This window comes from Phymastichus coffea, unplaced genomic scaffold (assembly GCF_024137745.1).
Source record: "Phymastichus coffea isolate CEN01 unplaced genomic scaffold, Cenicafe_Pcof_1.1 PCOF00033, whole genome shotgun sequence".
Classification (NCBI taxonomy): Eukaryota; Metazoa; Arthropoda; class Insecta; order Hymenoptera; family Eulophidae; genus Phymastichus; species Phymastichus coffea.
In genome coordinates, this window is record NW_026706844.1 from 3,083,478 (window position 1) to 3,110,062 (window position 26,585).

Here is a 26,585-nt window from a genome sequence, read left to right on the forward strand (position 1 = left end):
GGTACTTTGAAATGGCTTGCAGACAATTGTACACGGTTTTGTTATACACACAAATTTTTGCGCACAGTAACATAAGCGTAAGAATTGATTCACGCCATATTACGATACGTAATAGTTTATGTGTATAATAAGACTGTACAAAATTGTCCACGTGCCTTTGAAATTATCTGTTTCTTATGTAAGATCACGCATTGGACTGTTATAATAATTCAACGGTGTTTTTTGAAAAATTGTATTAGTCACCAGAAAATGTTTTTCAGATATCACTGAATCTGCAGTATCCACATTTTTATTCATATCATTTGAGAATTTGACACAACTTTAATCAAAGTAGTAAGAATTGCTATGGCCTGTCAAGTAGAAGCCAATACAAAGTGAAAAGCTACTTAATCAATTACCAACTTTATTTCATATGTTTATATCTAATCGAAAGACATACGAACTAAAAATTAGATTTCCTTATTTTATTATTGTGAAAATTGAATTTCGACAAATATTTCAAAAATCGGTCGTTTTCTTAAACACCATAGAATTATTAGAAACGAATAAAACTACTAAGTTATTGTTTATGCGTCTAACTTTAATATTTTTCGTAACTACTTGATGCTAAGTTGAAACTGAATTTATACCTTAATAATGATAATATTGTTATTTTACTTTAAAAAAGTAACTTTTACGTGTTCAACGATAATTTATTCTTTGCTGACAAATATAGCGTGCTAAATTTTTAAGCATTACACATTAGTTTAGACTATCTTAAAATAAATAATTACATTCATGATTTCAAATAAATTTTTATCAAGGCAAATACATAAAATATCATACACTTTTTAAATACAAATACACTACTATGGCTTCGCCTAATAATTAGTAACAAAAACAACAAAAATATTCAATCCACTGTAAAGAACATAAATGGCACGTTTATCTTTGGTTAAGGACTAAGTAAGTTACCGCTAGATGTATATTGTAACGGAAATTCCAATGATATTTTTTATAATTAATCATTTTAAAAATGGAATTATTATCTAATAAATTTATTTATCACATCAGATTTGAAGCTTTTTTTTTCAATCACTAATCAGTCAAAAGACTTATTTTCGTCTAATATTAAGAAATTTAACTTCATTTTTACTTTAATTATTATCGAGAATTTACTTAACTTAATATTGTGCATTTGATATGTTGTAACTATTTTCAAGGATATTAATGAAATATTTCAAATATCCTTTAAAGCTACCTGAATTTAAAAGTAATTTGTATAAAATGCCACTAGAAAAAAGGTAAAATTTAAAGCTTAGTATGTCTGAATACTACAACGCTTATATTGAAAGCTAATCATTTTCAGTCTCCTCGGTATAGATGTAGTCTTTGAGTACGTCCCGTTGTCGAAGTGTATCCTCGCTTGCTTGCTCCCAATTTGCTTTCATTTCAGGTTGAGGATACTTTTTTAAAAATTCAGCAGATTGTTTTGACCATTCCTCAAGAAAAGCATCGTCTTCTGTTTCACAAATATTGTTAAGAATACAACAAGCCGCAATCAGTTGAGGTGCTACTTTATAGCTAAGATCCATCATACGACTCAAGATTAAAAATCGCGATCGCAATCTTGTTATCACAGTTTCAACATAATTTCTTATTTCATCTAAACGTTTATTAAACAAAGCTTCTTTGGGAGATGATATTATAGTATAGTTATTTAATAACCAAGAATATAAAGGTCCCTCTGTAGGACCAATAATTTTATAAGACACGTTAATGCCATCAATATATTTTTCTTCCTGGAAGAAAATAAATACTGTTGAAATATTTTATATTGAAACAATGGACAGCTTTGTACTTATAATTTAACTTACTGTCGGCATCACTTTTTGTGAATATTTGTATAAATTTGATTCAGCTAAAATTAAACGAAGCTCGGCAGCTCCGGCATGGCGAACGCTCACATCTCTGAAACTGAAAGGCAGTGTTTGTTAACGTATTTGCAAAATTTAATAAAATAACATTTTAAATAATGCATTAATTATTGAACTGTAAGATCGAATGACGCGTTATCTCTCTATGTTGTAATATAAAAAAGAGAAACTGATATTGTACTTGAATTTCAACAATAAATTACGTACCTAGGCCGGGATAGTATTGACGAGTCTATAGCACGTGAGAAGTTACAACCGAGGCGAAACTAAGGTTGTCAAACGCGTGCTATGGGCTTGCCAATTTCCCGGCCGCGGTGCGTATACTATTTTTTTGCCCAGCGAGGCTGAAATTAGCATGCTACCGATTGAGCTACGGTCGGGAAATGCTGTCTTCAGGCTATTGGGCAGAAAAGGTAATTTATGTAGATATTTTACATAAACTCACCGAAAATTGGAATCTACCACAACTTGCATGACAAAAGATGGGTACAATTTAGAGTTTAAAAATTGATAATTTAAATTGATTGGTGAAGATATAGGAACATGTACTATCGCCATTGCTCCAATAATTTGAGGAATTTTATACACCTGTTCAAAATCACTGGCGATAATTTGAGCTTCTGCATCTTTTGGCATATTTATGATTTTGTGCAGGAGATATCTGTTTACTGCAACAATGCATTTATATACAATTTTATGTATTGTTGTTTTATGAATTTTGAATTTCTTAGAAATTGTAGTATAATCGGATGATGTTGTAAGCTTGAACAAAAAAATAGCTACTTGTTTTTCAACAGTGATACCTGAAATCAATATGTATATAGTTAATGAAAATTGTATTAATTAAAGCAGTATATGTTGTTAATTATATGACAAAGTACCTTTGCGTAACTGTATCAAAGAATCTTGCTCTGGTAAAGCACCAAATTTTGGTGATATATGAGGTTTCAAGGTTTTTACAAGAAACATATATGTTCTTCGAGAACACTTAAATAATTGTAAACATTTTTCAGTTGAGTAATCTTCGTTTACAAACTCAAACCACCAATTAGAATCATTGTCAGATGCTACATTAGACTGTTTGCTAAGGGTTTTGTCGGATGACATCTTAATGAATAATCTTGACTAAAATATCTAAATAATTGTAACGGATCTAATATATTTACACAATTTCCATATCTATATGAGTATCTCTGTTATTGACTAGTTTCTTTCACAAAATATGAAAACATATTGGCAATTCAATAAGTATATTCAATGATATGCTAATTGGGCAATAAATAAAAAGATAACATGTTGTGTCCATGTAATATATAATCTATTCTTGAAAATGATTATTTTACAGTACAGCTGAAAATCATCAACCTTTATATACTATGATTTATTGCATCAACTTCAGTGTAAAAATTAAAAAATCTCATATTTTTAAGTAACAAGATGTTATATTAATACTCACATTGTATAAGTTAGCCATTTAAAAAAAGAGGAAGTATATATGTTCAGTCATCTATAAATTAAAAGTTACAGTTGTGTTGATTTTTATAAATCTATTTATCTCGTGTAAACAATGAAAATACCTCAGTCTATTGTTGCCACTTGCACGGTTGTGGTGGTGGTACTCCTCCACTGGCAGTGGAGAGCGAATATATATATAGACTATAGGCGTATGAGTGCGTATAGATAAAATTGCAGTGGACAAGACCAGTCGATAAAAGTGAACTGCACAGGCACAAATACATAGTCATATATTCATATGTACACTGATTTGTATTGTACCGTTGCGATTGTTCGTAATTATTTTAAAACTTTACTAAATTCCACTGATAAGAAAATCAAATAAAAATAAGAGCATGCATTTATTGATTATAAATTTGAATCTGAAATTCTTTTATTTTGGCAATTTTATCGTACTGTACCTTACAAGTTACAGTTAAAAAAAAATGTTTCTTCAAAAGTATATCTTGCAAATTGATTTTGAATTCTTCGCTAAATAAAATAATGAAACATCTCCAGTAAAGTTAAAATAATATTGTTCAAATCGAGACAAGTTTAGTGTTCAACTTATTTTTTTCTTATGCATAAAATTGGAAAAATGATGAAATTAAGTCTGAATTCTCTATAAAAAATCGCTCTATGTAGATTGTATAAACAAAATTTTGGCCCTCAACATCTAGACAATCCTGAAAGGTGAATAATAAATTGTTTAAGAAAAAAAGTAATATTTATTATTAGCATTTGAATATTTGTTAGACGCATCTTTTAATACATACTATATCACTATGTATACAATAACAACCATAAATTAAAAGTAACAATTTACAATAAAATGTACAAATTCCCAAAATAATTTATACAACTTTCAACTATACATGCCACCTCCTGTGACTATTTATGCCTTACATTTGCAATTCGTCTCTAGCACACATACCAATTTAATTTTACATTTACATATATATTGCACCAAATATCGTTGTTACTTTTTGAACTCTTTTATAAATATATTAATTTACACTTTTGATAGGAATAGACGAGCAACAAAAAAATTTTTTTTACATTTCTTTTTACAGACACTTTCCAATAAGCAAAGGCAATTGACAGAGACGATCGCTCTTAAGACTCAATCTTCAAGAAACATTTCGTGAAGATTCGTCAAGTTAAACACATTTTCAAGACATTCTGTAGAACCTGAATTGAAAAATGTATAATTACTGTACGGTAACCATTGTCAATAATTAACTTTGGTACACAACAGCAATTGACGTGATTACAATATATTGCAATTTCAATTCAATGATTTTACATTTTTTGAGATCAAACATATAACGCATTGTTATAGTCAGCAATTTTTACCAGTATTGGAAATAATATTGAAAATGATAAACTACATTTTTCAAAATAAACCACATAAACAAGCATATAAACCAGTTATCATACTACTTTTTTAAATTGTGCTATTTCATTATATTGACTACAATGATTTCAACTGGTATGTTTCTAGTTTCTGTAACAAACTTTTTTCGCGTTGCACACGCATACAAAAATAAAAATATTCAAGTGCTTTTGTGTTATTCGATCGTGAGATTTAGTAAATCACTATTTTTTTATAAACAATTTTATTAATAAGATTCAGTCGAAAATCAAGTTCTAACAACTTCAAATTTGTTCATCCAAATTTTTTTCATTTTTTTTTTTCAGATTTCATTTTTTATTTACTTTTGAAGAAACTAAGTTTTGATGATACAAATCCTTTTTCGGATGGATTTGTATGTAGACGTAATGACTTTCTTATTTTTTTACTTCAGTCCGTAGTATGCACATCAGTCGCATAAAAAAATAACGCATATGACAATTTCGATCTCGACTTGGCTGTAATTAATATTGAAATTCAAAGATGTCTATATCAACGGTTGTCTTATTAGAATTACAAAACTCGTACGAGAAAGAATCCCGATCTACTTTACCGATACTGTCATTGCATAGTATTTCCGTGCCACTTAATTTCACCAGAGAATTAATACGACCATTTTTGAACATTCTAATAAGTATTTATAACTTCCAAGGATAATAAACAATATTTACTCTGAACAATCAAAGTTATGCATTACGGCATTCTAAATTTTTAAATAATTACAATTTGAACAATTATAAAGACATGAAGCACGCTTGAATCATTTCTAAATTTGCCAGGTTAATGAATAATCGAAGAGATTGACAAGAATAGCGCAACAAATGTAGTTACAATCAAGTGAACGCAATATTAACATTTTAATCTGTAAGACTTGAAACAAAATTTTCCTGAATTCCATACATCTAATATGTATGAAATCAACGTAATAATTATTTAATTTTGAAAATATCACCTTTCAATGCGCAAAACGACACAATCTCCTCGACAACAGTATCTACATATGAATTTACAAGATTCTTTTAAATGTTTATACAAATTCCAAGTGAAATATACATTAATATATAAAATATCATACAAATGTTATTAGCCATGTCGGAGTTGGACATAATTTTCGAATGTCATGGATTTAACAAAGAGCACGTATAAATATATATTAACATGTATATTTTACAATGAAAGATACACTTTTTGTCATGTGGTGCCAATAAGGCTTACTCAATGAACTGTATCACACTGTACAGTTGTTCAACAAAGCTCGCAGACGATTTCGACACATTTGCTTACAAAATGGAAAATTAACGATCATTAATTTACTATACAATTGCTTAAATAAATAGAAGCCTATTACACCTATATACAATTTGCTTGTTGTACCATTTGATTTTAGCTGGCAATAACAATATTTACGGGCCATTCACACGTTTGTCAAAGCAGCTCTCGGGTCATATCGTTTGATTATCAACAATAGAAAAATGAGATTTTGATTGTTGTACCCGCAGCTATGTTTATAGATAAATAAGGCAAGCATTCAGATTATAATTGTAAACTCGTTGACGAACATTACAGCCGAATGCTATGGTTTCTCAATAGATCTACAGGCGGGGCGCGCGCGCCACTCGTGAAATTTGCGATGAAAGTCTGCATGAACGCGCGACCGCTTGCTCACGTTGGTCGAAAGTAGCACAGAGACTCGTCGTAGCAGGAAATTTGATCGAACGTAGATCGCAGAGGGGGGTCGAGCGTCAGAGGAGTTGGACGCGATGAAAAAATGTGTGCTTTGGCTGCCGGTTTTCCAGTTTTCTTACAAAACGTCGAAATTTGTAAAGAGATTGGCACAATAGAGGGAATAAAGGCGGCAACGGAGCGAACGCCGAGTGCGAGAGGAGCGCGACGGGACTCTGGTCCGTGGAAGAGGAGGACGCGGAACGGAGCGACGGAAGAAAGGCCGTCGCGGGCTGTCGAGGGCGGCACCCGGACCGCGAGCGCCTGGACGAGTCGACAGCCGAGCCGGAGCAATCCCGCGCGGCTCAGCCCTTGGAGTGGACGTTGGTCTTCTGGGCCTTCTTCTTGCGCGCCGCCAGCATGTCGTAGAACGGATTGTGAGAGATGCTCTGCCTGCGAGAAAAAGAGGGATGAGCGCGCTTGCTGGGACGTCTGCCCGAGACGGGCGGCAGGGCCGTCGGCACTTACCGCACGCACTTGATCCACTCGTCCTTCTCCTCGTTGGTCGCCGCGGACATCCGGTAGACCGTGTGTTTGCCTGTGAACAGGGGGCGGAAGCATTAGCGACCATCGGGCCGAGGCGGGGCGACGAACCGCGGCCTACCTTCGACCACTTTGCCCTCGCTATCGGTCTTGCAGGCCTTGATGAACTCGGTGCCAGCGGCGTACAGCTCGAAGCAGTGCGGCTTGTTTCTGTCCTGGACCTCCCTCACCTGAATGTTCTCCAGCGGGATGATGCCACGGGGCTCCTTGTCCGTCGTGTACTCGAAGTAGTAGAGGCAGTTGTCGTTGAGGATGAACCAGCGTCGCTTCCAGCTCTTGTAGCGTCCACCTAGAATCGGCAGCGACCGAGCGGCCAAATGAGATCGAGGTGGCCAGCGCGCTAACAAGCCAGTCAGCGCCTCGCTAGTCGAGTCGCGGCTACTACGTCTCTACACACTTATCGTCAATTTACCTGCTGTCTCCGTCAGATCAGCAGTTGGTACGAAGCGGCATAGAATAAGAATAGAAACATGGTTTTAGAACTGATTGCCAGTAGCAGTGGCAGGCGCTCCGGTCTCGCGCGAGCACGGGCGTGAGAAGCTCGGCAGGACAGAGGCAGAGAGGCGGAGACTACTTTTGGACTGGCGCGCGCGCGCTTTTATTCGGACGGGTGCCGCCGCCGCCGCCGAGCAAATAATTAACTCGTCGCGACCTCGATCCGCTCTAGCGTCCGCGAACATTGCCGGACTATTTATTCCGACTTGCGCGCGGCTACTTGCACCGGCGTTTCCTTGGCAGTCGCGCGTCGTGGTGGCTCGGTCGAGGAGCTGCGGATCAAACGAGCCACGCGCGTCGCTCTGAAACCGGATCGCGCAACGAATCGAGGGCGGCGGACGGCGGGCGACGGGCGGCGGGCGGCGGAGTCGGAGGGAAGAATCGCGAGAAAAAGCGAAGGCCAAGGAGGTCGCGGAGCGGGTTACCTTGCTTCCAGAGCCAGCCCTCCTTGTCAGGATTGAAGAAAGTGTGCATGAGGTCGTTGCCGTCGTCCTCGGGAATCTTGAAGGGCTCCGTCTTGATGCTCTCGTAGAGACTCTGCAAGGGCAAGAAGGGTCAGCAGAGGGGGGGGGGGCGGCTGCGAGCGGCAGTCGGGCGCGAATACTGACCACGAGCAGCTCCCGGGGCAGGTCGCCGCCGTTGTTGATGCCGCGGTTCATGTTGATGAACTGCTCGACGCTGGGCTTGTCTTTGACGCTGGGATTGTGCAGGCTGGTGTTGAGCATGATGATGGCGAAGCTGAGCACGTAGCAGGTGTCGGTGTTGGTGAAGATGTTGGTGTTGAGCTGGCAGTAGCGCTGGGCGAAGCACTCCATCATGCGGTCGATCTTCTGCGCCTCGCCGGGCAGCCGGAACGACCAGAGGAACTGGCGCAGCGCCTGCACGAGGATCAGGTCGGTGAAGTCGTGCAGCTCGACGAAGGCGCGCAGCACGCGCTCGTTGAAGTCGTTGCGCTCGCCCAGGTAGTCGCCGATGGCCGTCTTGTTGAGGCCCTCGCCCTTGTACAGGAACTGGGCGACGTCCTCGGCGCTGGCCGCCAGCAGGCCGTGCTCGATCAGGTACTCGATGCCCTTCTTCGGGTCCATGTTGAACTTCTTGCGGCCGATCGACGTCTGCTTGGCCCTGTTGGAGCCCTTGCACTCGGCCTCCGAGCCGGCCTGGCCGCCCGGCTGCTGCTGCTGCTGCTGCTGCGGCCCGCCCTGCTGCTGGCCGCTCTCCATCGCCTCCATCTCCGCCACCACCTCGCCCAGCTCATCCTTCAGTTGCTGCAAAAGCACGCACAGCAGCGCTGTCTCAGAGACTCGTCGTCGGGTAGCCGCTGCCCACGAGCGGGGCCCGCTCTCCGCCCCCCTCGTCGCGCGCGGCGGCCCGTCGGCTCTCGGCCGGCGACTCGCGTCAACTTCGACAGCGCCGCGGCTCGGGCAGGCGTTCCGCGTTGTCCTCGAGGCGGGCACGTCGACGCGCACCTCATTGATTCATCGACGCGCCAATTGCGACTGCGCCGAACGGATCTTTCGCTTCCCTCCTCGTCGGTTTGCCAAGACGCCCGAAGAACAAAGAAGCGGCGGGCTGCGAGCTTCCGGGGCTTTTATCAGCGAGCGGCAGCGCTGGAGGTCGCAGACAGTCCCGAGAGAGTGCGGCGCAGCGAGCGATATACCAAGGGAGGGAGAGAGAGAGACTAATCAGCCGCGAGCCGAAGCTTTCGGATAATTATTCCGGCGAGCGTCGACGAGAGCAGCTACCACCAGTTTTTGCTCCTGCTTTTGTTCGTCTCCTTATTTCGCCTCGTGGCACAGCTTTGTTTGCGCGCCGCTCTTTCCCTAATTGCTTTCGAATTCATTTGGTGCTTGTCTCGCGCTTCTTTCTCGCTGCTGCTGCTGCTGCTGCTGCTGCCTTGCAGGCGATATGGTAATCGTGCTCGACCGAAATAGCCAGTCAATTGGGATTCATCGAGCGTGTTCGGGCGACGGACGAATACGGGAAGGAACGGGGCGCCGCGGGTTGGCGAATTTGGCGCTACGACAGCCGCGAGTCGATCACTGCCAATTACGCCAGTTACGCGCTCCGGAAACGCTCTGCCTCTTTCTTGTCCGTTAGCCGGCGGCCGCTTCTTCTGCTTCTTTGGCTCCTTACGCTGCTCTCGTCAAACTGGCAGTGCCAGTCGCGTACTCGCTCGACGAGGAACGCTCGGGCGCAGACTCGTCGACCGGCTGAAGCCGAGCGATCCTCGCGACGGCGGCGGCGGACAGTGCAGCCTGACAAAGGCGCATCTCCATCGGAATTTCCGCGCAAAACAGCTCGGACTCGTGAGAATGGACGGCAAAGCGGACGAGAGAGGCGACGCGCAAGGCGAGTGCAGCTGTGCGCTCCATTTCACGGCAGCGCCGGCGAGCCAAGAATAAAGGGGGAAAAAAGCTTGCGCTTCGCTCCACGGACGGCGAGAAAGAGCGAGAGAGCGAGAGTGCATGGACTCAATTTGCTCGCGGCGACGGCGGCTCCGTTTCCTCGATCGAGCGACACACAGCGGCAGCGACGCGACGACCCGCCGCTGCAGATTATACCCGCGCCTAATGGGATCAAAGTTATAACGAGCGAGCAGATACGGCCAAGTGCGTTCTTCGTGCTCGCGAACGCGCAGGCCGTTCCGTTGCGCCAGGAGCAGTGCGCGCAAAAGCACAGCGGAGGCATAGGCGTGCCAATCGCGCGACGCGCGAGAGCGAACCGAAATAGCCGAAACGGGCGCTACTCCACGCGTTCGTCCGCGCCGCTGGTCGACCGTCGGCCAGCCGATCGATCGCCGACGCCATTCGAAAGTGCGGCTTCGTCTTGCGCCACTGGAAGGGCGGTCGCTCCAAGCTCCGGAGCAAGCTCTGCGCTCGCTCGCGTCCAACGCCGGCAGTCGCCGGAAAGCGGACACCGCGGAACTGCACGCCGGGCCGAAATATTCGCGGAGCGCGTACGCCGGGCGAGAGGGGCAACTCGATTGCGCGCCAGACGCGATGACGCGGCCAAACTGGAAATTCGACCTCCGAAGGCCGCGCGGTCTCGCTCTTCTCCCCCCTCTCTTCGATCTTCGCGAAAGCTCGCCGGCCGCGGGAACGAGCGTCTTTGCCGATCGCGCGCGGAAAATTTTCCTCGATCGCCTCGTTGCCCGGGGAACATCGGACGCTTCCCAGGAAACGCTTTGCCGGCGTTCCGACGAAACCCCATCGTCGTTCGCGAGCGCGACAGTCGAAGGTGATCCGCGGCAAGCAACGCGGCGACAGCGCGCTCTCGACGAAAGCGAAAGCCCAGGCGCGGAGCTCCTTCGCTCCGCGCTCGCCGCGTTATCCCGGACAAGATTCGCCGATTGCCCGATACGCCGCGGCGAAACGCTCCGCGCGGTATCGCTTGGCAAATATTATTACGAACGTCGGAGTGTTACGACACGCGCGCCACGATCGTACGATGCATCGCGGCGCGCTCGACGAGATTGCCTTAATTGACGATCGTCGCTGTATTTTGAAACTTTGGCGCCGATCGTATCAACGTCTTTTCGTCGTTTTTCGCGACTTATCGCCAACTTTGCCAATCGTCGCTCGCGACTCATCGGCAAAATACTCGCATTAGGTATTTGCGCGAAATGTCGTTCGAGCGGTGACCGAGGAAAAACAGCTGTAGCGCAATTTTCTCGGAAAAAATTCATGAAAAGCACAAAGAGACGGATCGCGGCGGCTCGCGTACTTTTCCTTTTTGAAACGCTGACGCGTGCGCCGACGAGATTACTATTGCGCGCATAATTGACTACCGATCAGACGTGAATCACAGCGTAGCCACTAAAAAAGTGGCGGCAACGACAGTCGACTGTACGTGCACGAGCGCGTCGAAAATCCAGTGGTCGCTCCAACGAGGCTACCCGCGAGAGGGGCTGCGGAATACGCGCGAGGCATCGGACGTCGCTCACCCCCCTCATTGGACTAGCTGTCGCGTGCGGCTGAGTGCGTAACTCGCAGCGATAGGGAGGCCAGCCAGCCACGCAGTCACCGAAACGAACTACCTATCCATCTAAATATAAAGACGAAGCCGACCCATCCCATTCGGCGGTTACTCCACTCCATCGTTTTCGCTGCGCGCGTGCATCGTAAATATTTAGTGCGTCAATACCGAATCGAAGGCTTATTTATGAGTGGCGAGGAGAGAAAACGAGCAGCCGACGTCGGAGCAGGAGGAGCGTAGCGTCGCGCGCATCCACCTTTGCCAGAGCGGCACTCGAGCGACAATCACCAGCGTCTCTTACCTGGAACAAAAAGAGAACGGATTCGTCAGCGGGGAAGCGAGACGAGCAGCGCTGCGCCAACCGTCGCGACACCGACGAAGGAAGAGGCCGGCAGCCTTGCTCGCGTCAGCTTGGGCAGCTTCGACGAAGGCCAGCTGGCCGAAAGCCGCGCGAATTAAAAAAAGCCGGTCGTCGCGCGCGCGGCCTTCGGCCGCCGATCGCGCCGCGGACGCGCTCGCCGTTCGCACGGCGGCGCACGAGAGCAGAGTGTCGACTAGTCGCGAGCGGCGCACGCGACGAGCGCCTTTGCGACACCGCGCGCCGAGAATAGCCGATGCGCGGCCACTTTCGCCTCGATCGTTATGGGCCACGCGATTAGTTGCCGCGTTCGTCGGCGCGTCGTTGCGGCCCGCCCGAGTCGCGCGGCAGCCCTCGGAGCGCGAGGGCGAGGCGGTCGGCGAGGCGGTCGACGACCCGACCGGCCGCCGAGCCACGGACGGAGCTCGACTGCGCTTGGCCGGCGGCGCGCGCGAATTCGAAGCGCGCACGGACGCCAGTGACAACGTTGCCGGCGACCCCGCGCGATCGCGAGAAGGGCGCGTCCCCGCGGAGCCCGAGCGCCTACCGCGCTTACGTAAGCGGGCCGCCGCGCGGGTCGACGGCCCGAGCAGCGGTAGATCGAGGAAGCAGTCGAGCGGCTGACTTTCGGAGGAGGAGGGAGCGGAGGGACCGGCCGCCAGTCCCAGCGCCCGTCGACGAGCCGTGGCGGGAGCGCGAGTACTTGCCGTTCGGCCGAGGGCGCCGAGGCTGCTGAGGTCCCAGGCGCTCTTGGCCTGCTTGGGCGCCTGGAGGGGCCGCCTGCCGGGCCGCCTGCCGGGCCGGCGCAGGCTGGAGAACCAGCTGGCGGCCACCGACACGGCCGAGTCGCGGCGCTGCGCCGGCGGCGGCGGCTGCGCGGACGCCTCGTCGAGCGCGTCGACCGACCTGCCCGCGAAGATCATCGCGCGCAGATCGTCGTCCGCCTGGTCCTCCTGCTCGTCATCCGGCCGGGCCCCGCCGGCGCCGCCCGCTCGCGCGCACCTCAGACAGCCGGCGCAGCCGCTGCCGACGCCGCACCACAGTCCGCCGCTCGACGTCTTGGCCGCCGAGCTCCGCACGCCACTCGACGCCCAGCTGGCTGGCTGGCTCTGCCACTCGCGCACCTCCGCGAGCCAGCGCCTTCGGCTGCCGGCATGCGACTGGCCCTCTCTCGCGCTCGGCCGCGCGGCTGCGCGGCTGCCCGGGCAACGGCGGCGCTGCCTGCGCGCGCACTCGCGCCTTCGAAGTTGGCGCCCACCCAGCGTCGATCGACGCTCCCGCGACTGCCTCGTCTGGCCGCTCGCCCGTGCACTTGCCAATTAGACGCGATCCGCCGAGCGAGCTCGTCCGTTCGGTCGGCGAAAGGCGGCGGCACGAGGTCCGAACGGCAAGTACTGGCGACAGTTGGCCCAACGAAAACTCTGCTCTCCAGCCGCTCCGACGTCTCGCTGGATGGTAGCAGCAGTGGAAGCACCGTTCGGCCGCTGCGCTTGGCATCGGCCAAGAACGAGTTTCGTGCGAGTCGGACGCATACCTCCGGTCTATCTGGTCAAGCTCGCTTTCAACGACCGGCCAGTAGCCGTGATAGGATCATGTAGGCCGCGCGTGTAAGATGAAGCCCTGACCTCGGCTCCGTTGAATATGCATTTGACATGCTTCTCAGAGTCAAGAGCTCGCTCTATATTCCGATAGCCTCTTCACTTGTACGCAGCAGCCTTTTGGTCTTTCCGTCTTTCGGGCCTTTCAGCCTTTTGGCCTTTTATCCTCTCGGCCTTTCAGCCTTTCGTCGGCCCTGTGCGCTCTCCTTTCTTCCTGGCTTCCTTGGCGATCGCGGCTTCGACCGCGGGCCACCGGTCTTCGTCTCGTTTCGCAAGCGAGAGCACAATGACAATCGACACCAAAGCGACCAGGACCACGTGCAGCTACGCGTGCGCTTGCACAGCCTCGCGCCTCTCCAGCTTCCGCTTGCGCGCTTTATTACGTGACTGTCATCGGGCCGTTTGCCGGCTCTTATCGATACATTCGTAGACGCACGCTCCCTGACCTGATTATCATGCGTCAATGCGACACTCGATTTCCCATTAAACGTATCAAACGGAAAGCTGCCTTCGCGTGAATTACTAGACGGACGTGTCCGCGCCTCGCTGCGTTGACTGCTGGCTGTAATTATAGCGCCGGGTCAAGTACTTTTGCTTATTTTCCTCTTGTACTTGGTGCCACGAGCTTTCAGCGAGAGAGAGAGAGAGAGAGAGAGAGCTTGCATTTTGAAAAAAAACACACTAAAGTGTACTCGACGCCACTCGAATTAGGCTCGTTCCAGCAAAAATATTGAACAAGGCGCGACATTCGCCAACTAAATTACAACCGATCGGACTAATCGCATAATCGCACCGACGGTATGTCGTGCAGTTCTTAATACTGCATGTTCCTGATTCTTTCGTTATCTATCTCTACGCGGTCTATTTCGCAAGGCGAGATGCTCCGTCATCCTTCGCAATTGCTTTTAATTGACGAATATTTTCCACGGATTGTCGCGATTCTTTGGAATCCTAAAGAAAACGATAAACGATGCTGCTATTCTGATTTTGAATTTGCGCTTCGTCAGAGTGTGTCGCTGATCTTGAGGGAAATTCGTGTTACGAAAAGTCTGCAGATTCACTTGTGTTTGTTGACTACCTTTGTCGTTTGCCATGAAGTTTGAATAGAGAACGAGAATCCAACCGAGAAAGCGGCGACAGGCTAAATTATCTTTGGCTGAGCCATACATCATGGAACGTAAAATCGGAGGCTTGCATCGTTAAAATTTTAGCGAGTGCGCTTTCGAAGATGGGGAGGAAAAGGTGCGGATTAAAAAACACTTTGGTCCGATGTGTAATCTTGGCAAAAACGAAGGAGGCATACCGCGGTACAGGTGTGGCGCTTCGAAAGCGGCTGCGCTCGTATTTACAGACAAGTGTCGATGAGAGTCGAAGGCGATCGAGGCAGACTTTTCGGCTGTATTAATTTGTTGGAAGAATGGAACAGCCGGTAAGCGAGGAAGAGACCGAAGACGGGACGCAAGAGTTGTCCTCGAAGCTGCCTCGTGCGCGGAGAGAGCGTCGATCGGCCCGGCCGAGCTGATAACACGTACCTGCGGATAAATTTGCTCGACGTCGTAGGACCTGCCGAAGAAGAAGAAGCACGGCAACAGCGCCGACAGCGTGGCTCTGCAGCCATCGTAGACGCGCGACAGCAGCTCGAGCAGGTGAAAGACGAGCGCGCAGAGGAACATGTGGCCGACTCGCGAATCGAAGGCGTTGCGCCCCGATCGGTCCAACCGATAAAGCACTTGCGCAACGAGGACGAGCCAGCTCGGCAGAGCGACACTCGGCTGCGCTCCTCGCGACTCCGTCAACAAACGCGACTGGCTCGCCGAATATTTGTACACAGATAAGCCGGGACCATTCGGCAGGCGCGACCGCGTATCTGGCCAGCCCGTTGCGGCAAGCGACGCTCTATTCGGCAAACTAATAACGCCAATCGCCGGTCGTTCGACGACCGATGCCGGAAAGGAGTTGGCTCGCCGGACAAATGGGAGCGCGAAGGGAGCGCGAAGGGAGCGCCGAGCGCTTATTTTTAGCGGGTCGCTGCGGCGGCGGCGGCGGCGGCGGCGGCAGAGCACGAATACGAAAGAGAATAGCTCGGCAAAGTAAGCGCGCGCGGCCGGATGTCACCGGCTGACTAATCCGGTATCAGCTCGCCGAGGAAGTTGGCTTATCGCATTCCTCGCGTCTGCGCTCCCATGGGGCTGCGAGAGCTCGCTTTCTCCTTGCGCTTGCGTTCGGCGCAACTGCAGTCACGACTGTCCGATGTCCTACGCACCTACGACAATTTCGCATTGTTCCCGCAAGCTGTTTCGAAAAGATTGATCGGCCGATAACTCCTGCCGTCTGCCCCTCGGCAAGCGCTCTCTATAAATCGGTCTTTTGTTTGATCGAACAATTCGACCGGGCGCTTGCGTACGGATGATTCATTTGTACTTGGCGGTAGTTGACGTGCGTCACGCCGCCTCAAAGATAAGACTCCAGGAAAAGCATCCCGCTACGTTTGATTTACAAATATTCCACTGTTGATAGCTTCTCATCGTTATTCATCGCTGTCACGTCACAATATTACGCGTTATTTTCATTTCGTTTTCGGCCCTACGCACATTCAGCTCGTACCCACAGTTCCTACGTTCACGCCTCATTGTCAAGTTCAGAGAACCATCGATATGCTCTCGTGCCGTTCAACCGTATTTTCCCGTAAAGATTTACCAAAAATATTTCTCTCCAAAGGACAACTCGTTTGCCTTTCTTTTTCTCATTATCTTTCCCGACAAAAGCCAACTTATTCGTGATATCAAATATTACTGCCGATTTTCGTAGATGATTAAACCTTGGAAAAGTGTATCAGTGTGGTTGGCCTACATTTAATACAGATTGATTGATTGATTTAATCAGTTGCCTCAAAATTAAACCGACTGATACCTCGATAGACAAATTAATCTATACGAAAGTTTTGCTTTAAATAAACAAATAAGGCAATGAAAGATATCAATCGACAGCTCATTTCGATAAAATATTGTACAGTGTTTTCAGCTTCTTCAATAATTGCGTAAAATAGAATAATTTTTTTATAATACATTTAATTACAACAACGAACGTTCACCGAAGTATCATATTTACATCGTGAATAATAGGATCATAAAAAACTGTAATGTTGATAGAACTTGTATTACATTTTTTATCGCATTTTTCAAACTTTTGAATGATAAATTTTCAACTCAGAACTTCGACCGATAAGAACTTAAAACTTCACTGATAACATTTTTAAATCATGAGTATATAATTGCATATTTGTTTACCAACCATGGGAATATTTAATGCATATTGAATTATCGAATTTTTTATTTTCCCAATAAAAGTTTTCATCTACATTCGTGCGTAAAAATCAATGCGAAAAAAAGATGAAAAAGAAGAACGCGTGAAGCGCCCTAGATATCGCTAGTCCCCTTATCCCCTCTTTCCCCTTATAAAAAAGAGAACCAAGCTATAACCAAGATAAAATCAATTTATTCTGATTTCGATTGTTCTAAAAAAAAAAAAAAAACGCGAAAATTCAAATTGTTTGGACTTAGATTTTTATTTTAACATTATAATAAAATGAATAATAATTTAATTCACTTCCAGTTTAGTTTTTTTATAATATATGACGAGTCATTTATATACGGTAGATTGACTTTTATATTTTATTTAAAATAAAACAAAATATAGTTCGAATATGGCTCTACGTATCTAAAAAAATATTTTTAGTTTTTAAAACATAGAAAGTGCATTCCAAATGCATGCTAAGAATAATTCCTATAACATCTGCTAGCATTTTATTATATAGCAATCAGCTATTTTATTATACAAAAAATATACCCAATGTGTATAAAATATTACAGAGATAATTTGATAGACAATTTCAATAATACGGTACAAAATTGTCACTATAAGAAATAAAACTACAAGTGTTACAATATGTTAGAAGTGTAGATCCAAACATGGACTCATGGACCTATTGTTATATAACCTATTGTTATATACATATAAATGTAGAACGTATCAAAATTAATGATGATGATCTAGTTAACGTTTAACATGATTGACCTATACTTAGTATAAAATGGCTATAAGACCTAAAAGAATTCAGTTCTAAATTGCTATATCGTCGATTATTTCAGCAATGAAATGTAAATTCTTATGTTTATGTTGAAAAGAACAGGATTCGATGCGTGCAAAGATCATGAAAAAGAAATAAAAGCAGGTACATATACAGGATTACATAATTATTTGAAAAATTTTGCTAACGATGTTGATCGTTTAGTATGAAGAACCATAATTTTACCATCAACTTTCTTGGGCTCTCCTCGTCATATGCAAGAAATTTATCAAGCTGCAATGGCTTTAGTAAGTAAAACGAGTAAACTAGATATTTTTTTAATGACCACAACCCTAGATAGACCAACAGGCATGAGATAGGCCAGATATTGTGGCTCGGTTATTTAAATTTTTTTTAAACTGCTCACTTGACATTGTACCACAAAAAAATTTTTTTAGGGAATTGGTATCTTTTATTTATGTTGTCGAACTTCAAAGGAGGGTCTACCGCATATGCTTCCTTATATAATTTTAAAATATCCTTGCAAAATAACTACACCGGACATTATCAATAAATTCCTATCGCTTGAACTTCCTGACAAAGACCTTGATCCAGTTTCATTTTGGATTGTTGTGAAAAATCTGACTCATGGAACTTTCAAGTATTCAAAATAAAATCTAAAAGAATTTAAAAATGACACAACTATGAACGAAAACGGATATTCTCATTATGAACGGAGAGATAATGATATTACTCATAATGGCCATAGTATTGGTGATCGGTGTATTGTACCATATTGCCGTGAATTATTAGGAATGTTTGACTGTCGCATAACTGTGGAAATTGTTTCCAGTGTTAGAGCTTTCAAATGGTTATATTAGTTATTCATGTGCCTTGAGCGAGCTAAACACTAGTACAGCACGAGTAAAATGTTTGTTTCGCAGGATAGTATAGGACTGAGGAAGCGAGAGCTTCGTTCAATAAATATACTTAATTTACTTAATTATGATAAATAAACTACGACACGAAAGGGCGTAGCGCGACTGAATCGGTAGAAATTCGCAACAGCGGTGGCATTACCGATCGGCGTTGTACTATCCACTTCACCGACATACGGCCCCACATGTTTAGCCAAATTACGACCATACTAACTCGAACATGGCTACCTGGAGTGAAAACCACTCATTTACTCATTGAGTGCTCTCTGCGCGTATAAACTCGAATACGCCCGCTATAATAACTATAGTTATAAGAAACGTGATACCGTTACTATTGGAATTGAAAATGTATGAAGAAATGTTATCAATCATGATGAAGTACAAAAACCCGATATGTTGGACCAATTCAAGTATGTTATCGAACATTGAGGAAAAAATTATAAGATAAAAGTCAAACTATAGAACGATTACCAGTCCATTTACCAAATCGACAATCTATTATAATTAATAATGCAAACTACGTAGGAAATCTTAACGAAGCAAGTAATAAATCACTTAATTATTTCAAGTTGAATTAAAAATGTAAATGCACGTGAATACTGTGACATTCCATCCTTTCTACTTATAAAAACGAAAAAATGTGCCGCAGTAAACAAGTGGGTATTAACACGTAAAAAACATTTCAACTTCTTTGAACGAATGTTTTCTGTCAATCTTACACAAGTAGAGTTATTCCACTTACGATTTCTGCTTTTGCATGTAAAATGAGCTACAAGCTTTGATTCATTGAAAACAGTTAATGGCATGCTACGACCGTCGTCTACAGCAGGAAGACGACAAAGAGTGGGCTAAAGAGCTACAAAAACCAACAATATGAATGATGCCACGTTTCACTTCACATTTTAATACACTGCCAACCTATACATTCTAAAGAATTATAAGATACATTCAAAGATGCTTTTTCTGTAGATTATTCACGGACGAACCCTATTTATAAGTCATTTTATTAATAATATAAATAAATCACTCAGTAATTACTCATTTACTAGCTAAATCTAACAATGATCAATTGTTGCGGATAAGTTTTGGAGAAATAGGTGAAAAAAGACATTGTTGATGTATTGGATTTAGAAACCGTTATTAATATCACGTGAATAATTATACGTATATATATTGACGGTCCAGGAAGATTTGGGAGAACTTTTATTTATAAAACTATTTATAATTTATTGCGTTTAAAAGATATATAGAAGTATCTTTGATGGCTTTCACTGGAATTGCGACAATATTACTTCTATAAGGAAAAACAGCTTATTAAACATTTGATCTTCCCGTTTCTATGTATAGTGATCCATCCTCGAATATTACAGCGCAATCTAAAGAAGGACTTTTATTAAAAGAAGTAAAAGTTTATAATAATTTGGCACGAAGCGCCCATGGCTCCGCAATATACATTAGAAATAATAAACAGAATGCTTACGCAAATATTACGAACAACAAATAACCTTTCAGTGGTAAAATTACGGTTTTAGATGATATTTTAGATAACTTATTCCGACCAGAATTAACGGAATACAAACTGAAACTTCGAACCTTTCTATGAAGTACAGTTAGTTATGAAAATATTTTATCATATATACAAACTTACGATAAATATGAAAGTCCGATCTTTCAATTTCCGGATTTCCGGATCTGAAAGTCCGAAATTCTTATTATTAATTGGAGATGAGATTTTAAATGATTAAAAAGATAATTCAACGTTAGTCGAATATTGTATTCTTCGTATAAGTGATAACATCAATCAGAATGCATTTGGTAAATTAATCTTAGAAAAGAAATTTCACGTAATGAGTATATATACTAATTTATCTGCATAGATCGCTGATGTTCATGATTTAAATAAATAAATTAATAATTAGATATAAATACAGAACATTTATACTGCATTTGACAGTACGGATCATTGTGATATAATGCTGATTTTGATGAAGTAATTTTACTTGAATATTTGAATTCTTTCAATCCTTCCAGTTTACCTCCATATGAATTACAATTAAAAATAATGTTTATCGCCCATATATGTATTCATGAAGGTTTATGTAATAGTACGCACATGCGAGCATTAGATTGTTCTAGTCATTTATCGAAATGCCAAGTTTTAACGGAAGATAAAGAGAATAACATTGTTTCTTTTTTAATCGCATTTCATTATTTTGTACAAATGAGTATTCATTTACTGTCAAAAGACGTTAATTTCCAGTGAAATTAGCATTTGCGATTGCTATAAAAACCCAAGGTCAAACGTTTGACAACATTGCTGTTGAACTCTGCAGAGGTGTTTTTAATCATGGTCAATTAAATGTAGCAATGTCTGGAGTACGATCGTGGGACTCCCTCAAAATTTAGCTTGTTTATAGTTAAAAATCATGTTTACAAAGAGTGGCACTTATAGAAAATTTCAATTTTATTGATATTACAAATATAAAAACGTATTTTTTTAATTAAAAGTTGTAAACAAAATTATTAACACGTTCATTTTAGAAAAATAAATGTTAAATTATATTAGATAATAAAGAATAATGTAATAAAGGTGCCTAGTTTCATAAAAATCTTTAAAAGTTTATAGCACAAGCAATTTATTTGAACGAGAAAACATCTACGAACTTTATTAATTAAATTTAATTAATGGTTGAAAAAAATTCTAAAATCTTTAAATATTTAGAACTTGGCTATGCAATGTGTTTTCAAATAAAGTTGTGAAAAAATGTACGACATACATTTTGAAAGCATTGTTCGTGGAATAGCATCACTCTTAACAGTATTAGTATGATTTTATTGCAACTAGTTTCCGTTCGCCAACTCTTTAAAACCACGTTAATGCATTTTCTACCTTCTCCAAATAATGCTTTGATACTTGATATAATTGTTCAAGTGAACTTTCCTTATTTTAGAATAATAATCAATCTTTAGTCGATTAGTTGTAGTCAGTGAATGTTATTGATTTAAAACTGCAACGCATCAACTATGTCCATTTACATAGTCGAGTAAGTAGCACACCTGGATTCTCCTTTTCACAGCTGTTATTTGTCAAGGTGATGAGGAATTTGGTGGTTTTGCTAGATAATGAAGGACCCGTTCGCTTGTTGGACAACGAGTTTATCGATAGTTCCAGCGACAGATATGAAGCGGGCACGAAGTCGCGCGGTTTCTGGCGTGTAATTGGTCATAAAACGTGCGCTCGGATGTGACCAGGCGGTTTTATAATGTTTGGCCGCGAAGGTCGGCAAGGTAGGGCTCGAAGAGAGCGCACGAGCGCACGAGCGCGCTGGTTCCGACTGGGAAATTGGCAGGAAGCAGAGAGCAGAGCTTGCCGATCGAGCAGCGAGCCGACGAGCGGTGACAAGGAGGCGCGAGGCCGGAGCCCGGAGCAGGATGCGCCGGTGCGCCACCCGAAACCCTCGCGACCAATGTCGCGCTCCCGCTTCATAATGCACACGGCGCCGCGCAGTTATGCGACGCCTCCAAAAATAGTCCCGCGGGAGGCTCGCGCAGCAGCCACGCCTGCCGACTGTTCGCGGGTCCGCACCTGCACGCCGACCGGTCGGCGGGACGTCGTCCAGCGCTCCCCCAGTCAGCGTCAAGTCAGCGAGAACCCTCGGGCAAGTAGGTCGCGAGTGTCCGGCGAGCGGCCGCCTTGGCAGCGAAGGGGCGCTGGCTGCTGCCCGGAAGTTGCTGGCTACAGTCGCGGCAGCGACCGAGGGCCCGGCGAAGCGGAGGTGGCTGGGGCCACCTGCCCGGGCGCGACGGGCAAGTCTAACTTTTCGCGCTTGGCAAGCAAGCGAGCGTTCGTTCGTTCGTTCGCTCGCGACGCGCCGGCTCGAGGCGGCTTCGGCCGAGTCGAGGGGGGAGGAGCTCGCAACGCGGGCGCGCGTCAAAATACGTGGACCCACGACGAACACACGGAGGACGCTCCTCCCTCTCGTGCGCGCACACCAGACTCGACTTTGGACTTTTCCACGATGAATTGAGTTTGGAGAAAGTAGGTGGACGCGGCGCAACCTAACTCATCTCGTTAAGCTTACATCTGGCGATCGATCCGCTCGGGCGGGCCAACGGCACTTCGGGCACTTGACGCGGCGTTGATCGCCCGGCCGGGATGTCGACTCGATCGAGGCGAGCTGCTCTTCGCGCAACGAGCTTCGGTAATTCCGAACTGAGCTGGCTCTTTTCGTTTCTGCTTTACCTGTATTTCCAGCAGTAGCTCGGACTTCTTCCTGCGAATGTCAATGAGCAGCTTCTGCTGCTCGGGACTCAGCTCTGCAACAGTGAAAAACAGACGGCAATTAAAGTTGTGCCGGCGCGTGGTCGATCGCGTCGCTCGCAACATCCATTGCGGCTCGGTTTTGGAGGGGAGATCGGGTCAATTGGCGTGTACTGGCAGGGCGGCACTGGTGCGCAGCTGCTGCCTACAGCAGCGCGACAATCGGATCGAGCGGAGCCTGCGAAGCGCCGTTACGCCGACGAAGTACGGCCGAAGGGGAAAGCGAGGCGTGTGATTTGAATATAAGCGCAGCTGACACGGCGTCGCACGGCCAATCGATAGATACGTACTCTTGCTCTTGATCGCCGACACCCAATCGACGCGCCATCCGATTGGCGTAACGGAAGCAAAACGGTCTCCGTGGCGCAATTGGCCGACCGGCGGGCGACTCGTCGGCGGTTCCCCTTGCTTCGAGCCGAAAGACTGGTGGCCGGAGGCTCGGCGGCCGAACGGAAGGGAAAGAGGAGCAGTACGCCCGAACCGCGGCGCAGCTAGCAGTCGATACGGGACCGACCAGCCGATCTCTCGTTCGTTCGTCCGCATTCACAAGGTTATTTTACTTTCAAAAAGCGTTCGCAGCCCATCAAAATTCAGCTCTTCGCGACGCGCCCATTCGAAATGTCCGTCGCAAGCGCATTCGCCAAGCGCATTTGCATTTCGAAGCGGACGCCGGTGGCCTACGCGAATAGCGAAATGCATCGACTATTAGGGGCAGTAAGTAATTGCTGCTGGCGCGGTCGACCGAGGAGCCGAAGTGCCGATCGTTTGGGCAAGGGAATGGGCGCCAAATCGGATGTCGAGCTGATTCCGCTTGCGCATCGCTTCGAGCCAGCCACCTTGTCGGCTCTGAGTAATCGCCAACGATTGACTTTCCGCCGGGAAGGTGCCGCGCGTGCAATTGCTCATTGTCCGATGAGGCTGATCGTCGAGATGACTCATGGCGAGTGCGCTGAATTCGCCGGATAACAAGCGAGACGTGGCTGTGACGCAACGTACGTCGAGCGATACGCATCTCGGTTGATAAGAACCGAGTGGGGGCGATCGTTCATCGGTCTCCTTCGACGAGCGAGCGGCTTTCACGGGCGGCGCGTCCTGCAGCGTCTTCTCGTCGTTCGCGCGCCTATCGACGAAAACTACCGTACGCAGCTGAGAGCGCCTCGCCGGCTCGTCATCGATTCGCTTCGGCGCCAATAACAGCCGTCGTCACCTGTCCTCCTCGCCCTCGCCTTTCGCCCCCGCGCTTCCGATGGAAAAACTTTCTTCGTCGCTCCGCTCCGAACCGAACACTACGCATTCCAAATGGCAACACGCGTACCTGGCCAATCCCTTACTGGACATTCATCTCGCGAGAATTCCAAAAATGCACTCTCCTGCTCAGCTGCTTGCTCGCGCGCGATTGAAACTCATCGGAAACAATGGTCGCGCGCCACGCTCGATGCATTGGCAATAACGTTGTTGCCCTCGAGGGACACGCGCACGCAGCACCTATCCGGGCAACATTCAAAAGGTCCGAGAGCGAGAGGCTGCAACGGGTTTTGTTTACGAGATGGATAGGTAGCAGGCAGGCCAAGAACGGGCGATAACGCGCATGCGCCTGTGTGCCCTTCGCTCGCGCTCACGCTCTCTCCCTCTGAATCGCTCTCTCTCTCTCTCTCTCTCTACGAACTCGTTGCTGCACTGCTTAGCTGACTATGAGGCTGCTTCATAATTACATAGACGAGCTGTTATGTCGTCGACACTTACCTGTACCGGGGAATTGGTCGACCTGGTGAGTGGAGGAGGTGACAGCGGCGGTGCCCCCGAGGCCGCCGTCCAACTCCTGCCACATGCTCTTTACCTGCGTCGATTGTCAATCTGCAGTCGAATAAATAAGCACTGAACACACGGGCACTGCACGAACCGAGGCACGGGCACACAAACAGGAGGGAAAGGCACTAAGAGTTGTCGTAACGGACTGTACACATCTCGCTGAGAACGAGGCCTGCAGCAGTTGCCGCTGCAGTCCTCGCGGATAACGTCGTGCACCGCCTTTAGCACGGCAGCTCCTCGCGCGCACAGGCTGCTACTGCTGCAGTCCTGTAGTCGGCACTCTGCCAAATCTCAAGTCAAACAACCACCGAATCGTAACCAACGCTGCTGCAAGCCGTGATTAGTGACTATGTATGTAAATCGGCAGGCAGCGCCGCTCCGCCAAACACACGCGCACCGCACGCCGCCACTGCCAGCCAGTCTTCTTCCTTGACACTCGCCAGTAGATCAAGTAGACACACTCTACACTCGTGATTTTTCTGAACTACTCCGAACTCCGACTGCTCGTTCAATTTTGCACTGCTCCCATACGTTACTGCTTGCTACGTAGGTGTTCCTTCTCGCCGACAGGGAGCAGCAGCCTGCTGTCGATTTACAATCCATAATCTGATTTTTTTAAATCTTTGCAATGCGATTAAAAGTTTACATTTTTTTAAATATTAGATATCCCCTCGAAAGTGTAGTTTGTAAAGCCAATTTACAAATGAGCTTTAATGTCATATAACGTACATTTATGTTTCTAATTAGGTGATACATTTATTTGTTGACGATATATATACTATATTACAGTAATTTATGTCAATTGCAATAACTCATGCCTTTATTTTTAATAAGTAATCAATAAAATTTTTTCTTTTTATCATAAGAATTTGCGCAGTTGGTCAAAACTTAGTTCTCTTAACCGCCACAGATATTGCTGCAATCTTATTCTGAACTATACATATACACAGAGCGAATGATTTCGTTATTCGTTACCACAACAAACCACTGGCATCATTTTTATGATTTTTATTTTTATCGACAAATATATGTACATTTTTATATTGAAAATACCTAGCTTTAAGTGTCTGCTATTAATGTATGTATGTATATATACTGTTTTAACAGTTACTTAAAATCAACCGTTTTCAATCTGAAATACATAAGGATCTGATATCTAGACTGCTACGAACTCTTGTGGCGCGAGATAGAACAAAGTAAGCACGCACTTCAACATAGATAACATAGGGTAAAGTAATGTTTTTATTTGATATATAAATAATAATTAAAAAGATTGGTAAACATGAATATATACCAACTTTGATACGGAATGGTATGTCTTAAATATGTATATTTTTTCCATTTGTTTTTCAGATTTTTCGCTTATTTTTAACAAATCGTCTATGGTTTGCTTTGCTTATTATTAGCACATTACATAAAAACAGCACTTTACCTGTGTTGAAGTGCCTGTTTGTTAATTTCAATTTCGTACAACAAAAGCAATCAGCTAGCAATCATCGGACCGATGTCGGTAAAAGCGATGTACCGACATTCCGGTACGGTCGCAGACCGTAATAGTTTAGTTAGAGTGCGCACTGATGAGTGAGACTTGAGTATTTTTTTAGTGTTCGCAGTTTTATCGTTTAAACAAAAATTGATCTTTCGAGCAAATCAAGCACTGAGAGATTTGAAATGGTTCGTTTTGATGAGATTTCATTTAAGATGGTAATGCCTCTTATTTTACAATTACTACCTTGAATAAAATCACAGATAGAAAAATAATTCAATGGGGAAAAGTTTTATGAGGCAACCCAACCGAAAATAAACCATTCGAACGACACTGCACGTAATCATGTAAAACAAATACATGTTTAGTCATTATGACGCTTGTTAATCATTCGGAGTGGCAAAACTAGTTTTTAATCGTTTAAACTGATTTGGCTAATATGTTTTCTAT

General features: G+C 45.1%; 2 protein-coding genes across 6 annotated transcripts; both read right to left on the reverse strand.

Moving 5' to 3' along the window:
- Window positions 1–829: 829 nt before the first annotated feature.
- Window positions 830–3,538, reverse strand: LOC131663325 (putative nuclease HARBI1). Of its 2 annotated transcripts, none has more exons than XM_058933681.1 (6): window positions 3,494–3,538; window positions 3,373–3,423; window positions 2,798–3,266; window positions 2,362–2,719; window positions 1,857–1,956; window positions 830–1,781 (listed from the first exon to the last, which is right to left on the reverse strand). In XM_058933681.1, exons 3-6 carry the CDS (start codon window positions 3,021–3,023, stop codon window positions 1,335–1,337), a joined length of 1,131 nt encoding a protein of 376 aa, XP_058789664.1. In that variant the 5' UTR covers window positions 3,024–3,266; window positions 3,373–3,423; window positions 3,494–3,538; the 3' UTR covers window positions 830–1,334. The 2 variants fall into 2 exon arrangements, with proteins under 2 accessions (XP_058789664.1, XP_058789665.1); XM_058933682.1 differs by having other exon boundaries at window positions 2,798–3,281; window positions 3,494–3,526.
- Window positions 3,539–6,620: 3,082 nt separating this feature from the next.
- LOC131663308 (cytohesin-1) lies at window positions 6,621–25,139 on the reverse strand. Of its 4 annotated transcripts, none has more exons than XM_058933649.1 (7): window positions 24,584–25,139; window positions 22,763–22,836; window positions 8,193–8,849; window positions 8,010–8,121; window positions 7,151–7,378; window positions 7,015–7,084; window positions 6,621–6,939 (listed from the first exon to the last, which is right to left on the reverse strand). In XM_058933649.1, the coding sequence occupies exons 1-7, from the start codon at window positions 24,666–24,668 to the stop codon at window positions 6,852–6,854; spliced, it is 1,314 nt and encodes a 437-aa protein (XP_058789632.1). In that variant the 5' UTR covers window positions 24,669–25,139; the 3' UTR covers window positions 6,621–6,851. The 4 variants fall into 4 exon arrangements, with proteins under 4 accessions (XP_058789632.1, XP_058789631.1, XP_058789633.1 ...); XM_058933648.1 differs by lacking the exons at window positions 22,763–22,836; window positions 24,584–25,139 and adding exons at window positions 7,502–7,504; window positions 12,625–13,088; XM_058933650.1 differs by lacking the exons at window positions 22,763–22,836; window positions 24,584–25,139 and adding an exon at window positions 15,048–15,396.
- Window positions 25,140–26,585: the final 1,446 nt, after the last annotated feature.

What these genes read in the sequence shown, in the direction of transcription:
- LOC131663308 (XM_058933648.1), bottom strand. Translation starts at nt 12,840, where the DNA reads ATGATCTTCGCGGGCAGGTCGGTCGACGCGCTCGACGAGGCGTCCGCG. An exon ending in TGCCCCGGGAGCTGCTCGTG is followed by an intron (nt 8,122 to 8,192) that starts GTCAGTATTCGC and finishes TTGCCCTTGCAG; the next exon opens with AGTCTCTACGAGAGCATCAA. An exon ending in CGAGGGCAAAGTGGTCGAAG is followed by an intron (nt 7,085 to 7,150) that starts GTAGGCCGCGGT and finishes CCCTGTTCACAG; the next exon opens with GCAAACACACGGTCTACCGG.
- LOC131663325 (XM_058933681.1), bottom strand. Translation starts at nt 3,023, where the DNA reads ATGTCATCCGACAAAACCCTTAGCAAACAGTCTAATGTAGCATCTGAC. An exon ending in TTTGATACAGTTACGCAAAG is followed by an intron (nt 2,720 to 2,797) that starts GTACTTTGTCAT and finishes TATTGATTTCAG; the next exon opens with GTATCACTGTTGAAAAACAA. An exon ending in GTGGTAGATTCCAATTTTCG is followed by an intron (nt 1,957 to 2,361) that starts GTGAGTTTATGT and finishes ACTGCCTTTCAG; the next exon opens with TTTCAGAGATGTGAGCGTTC.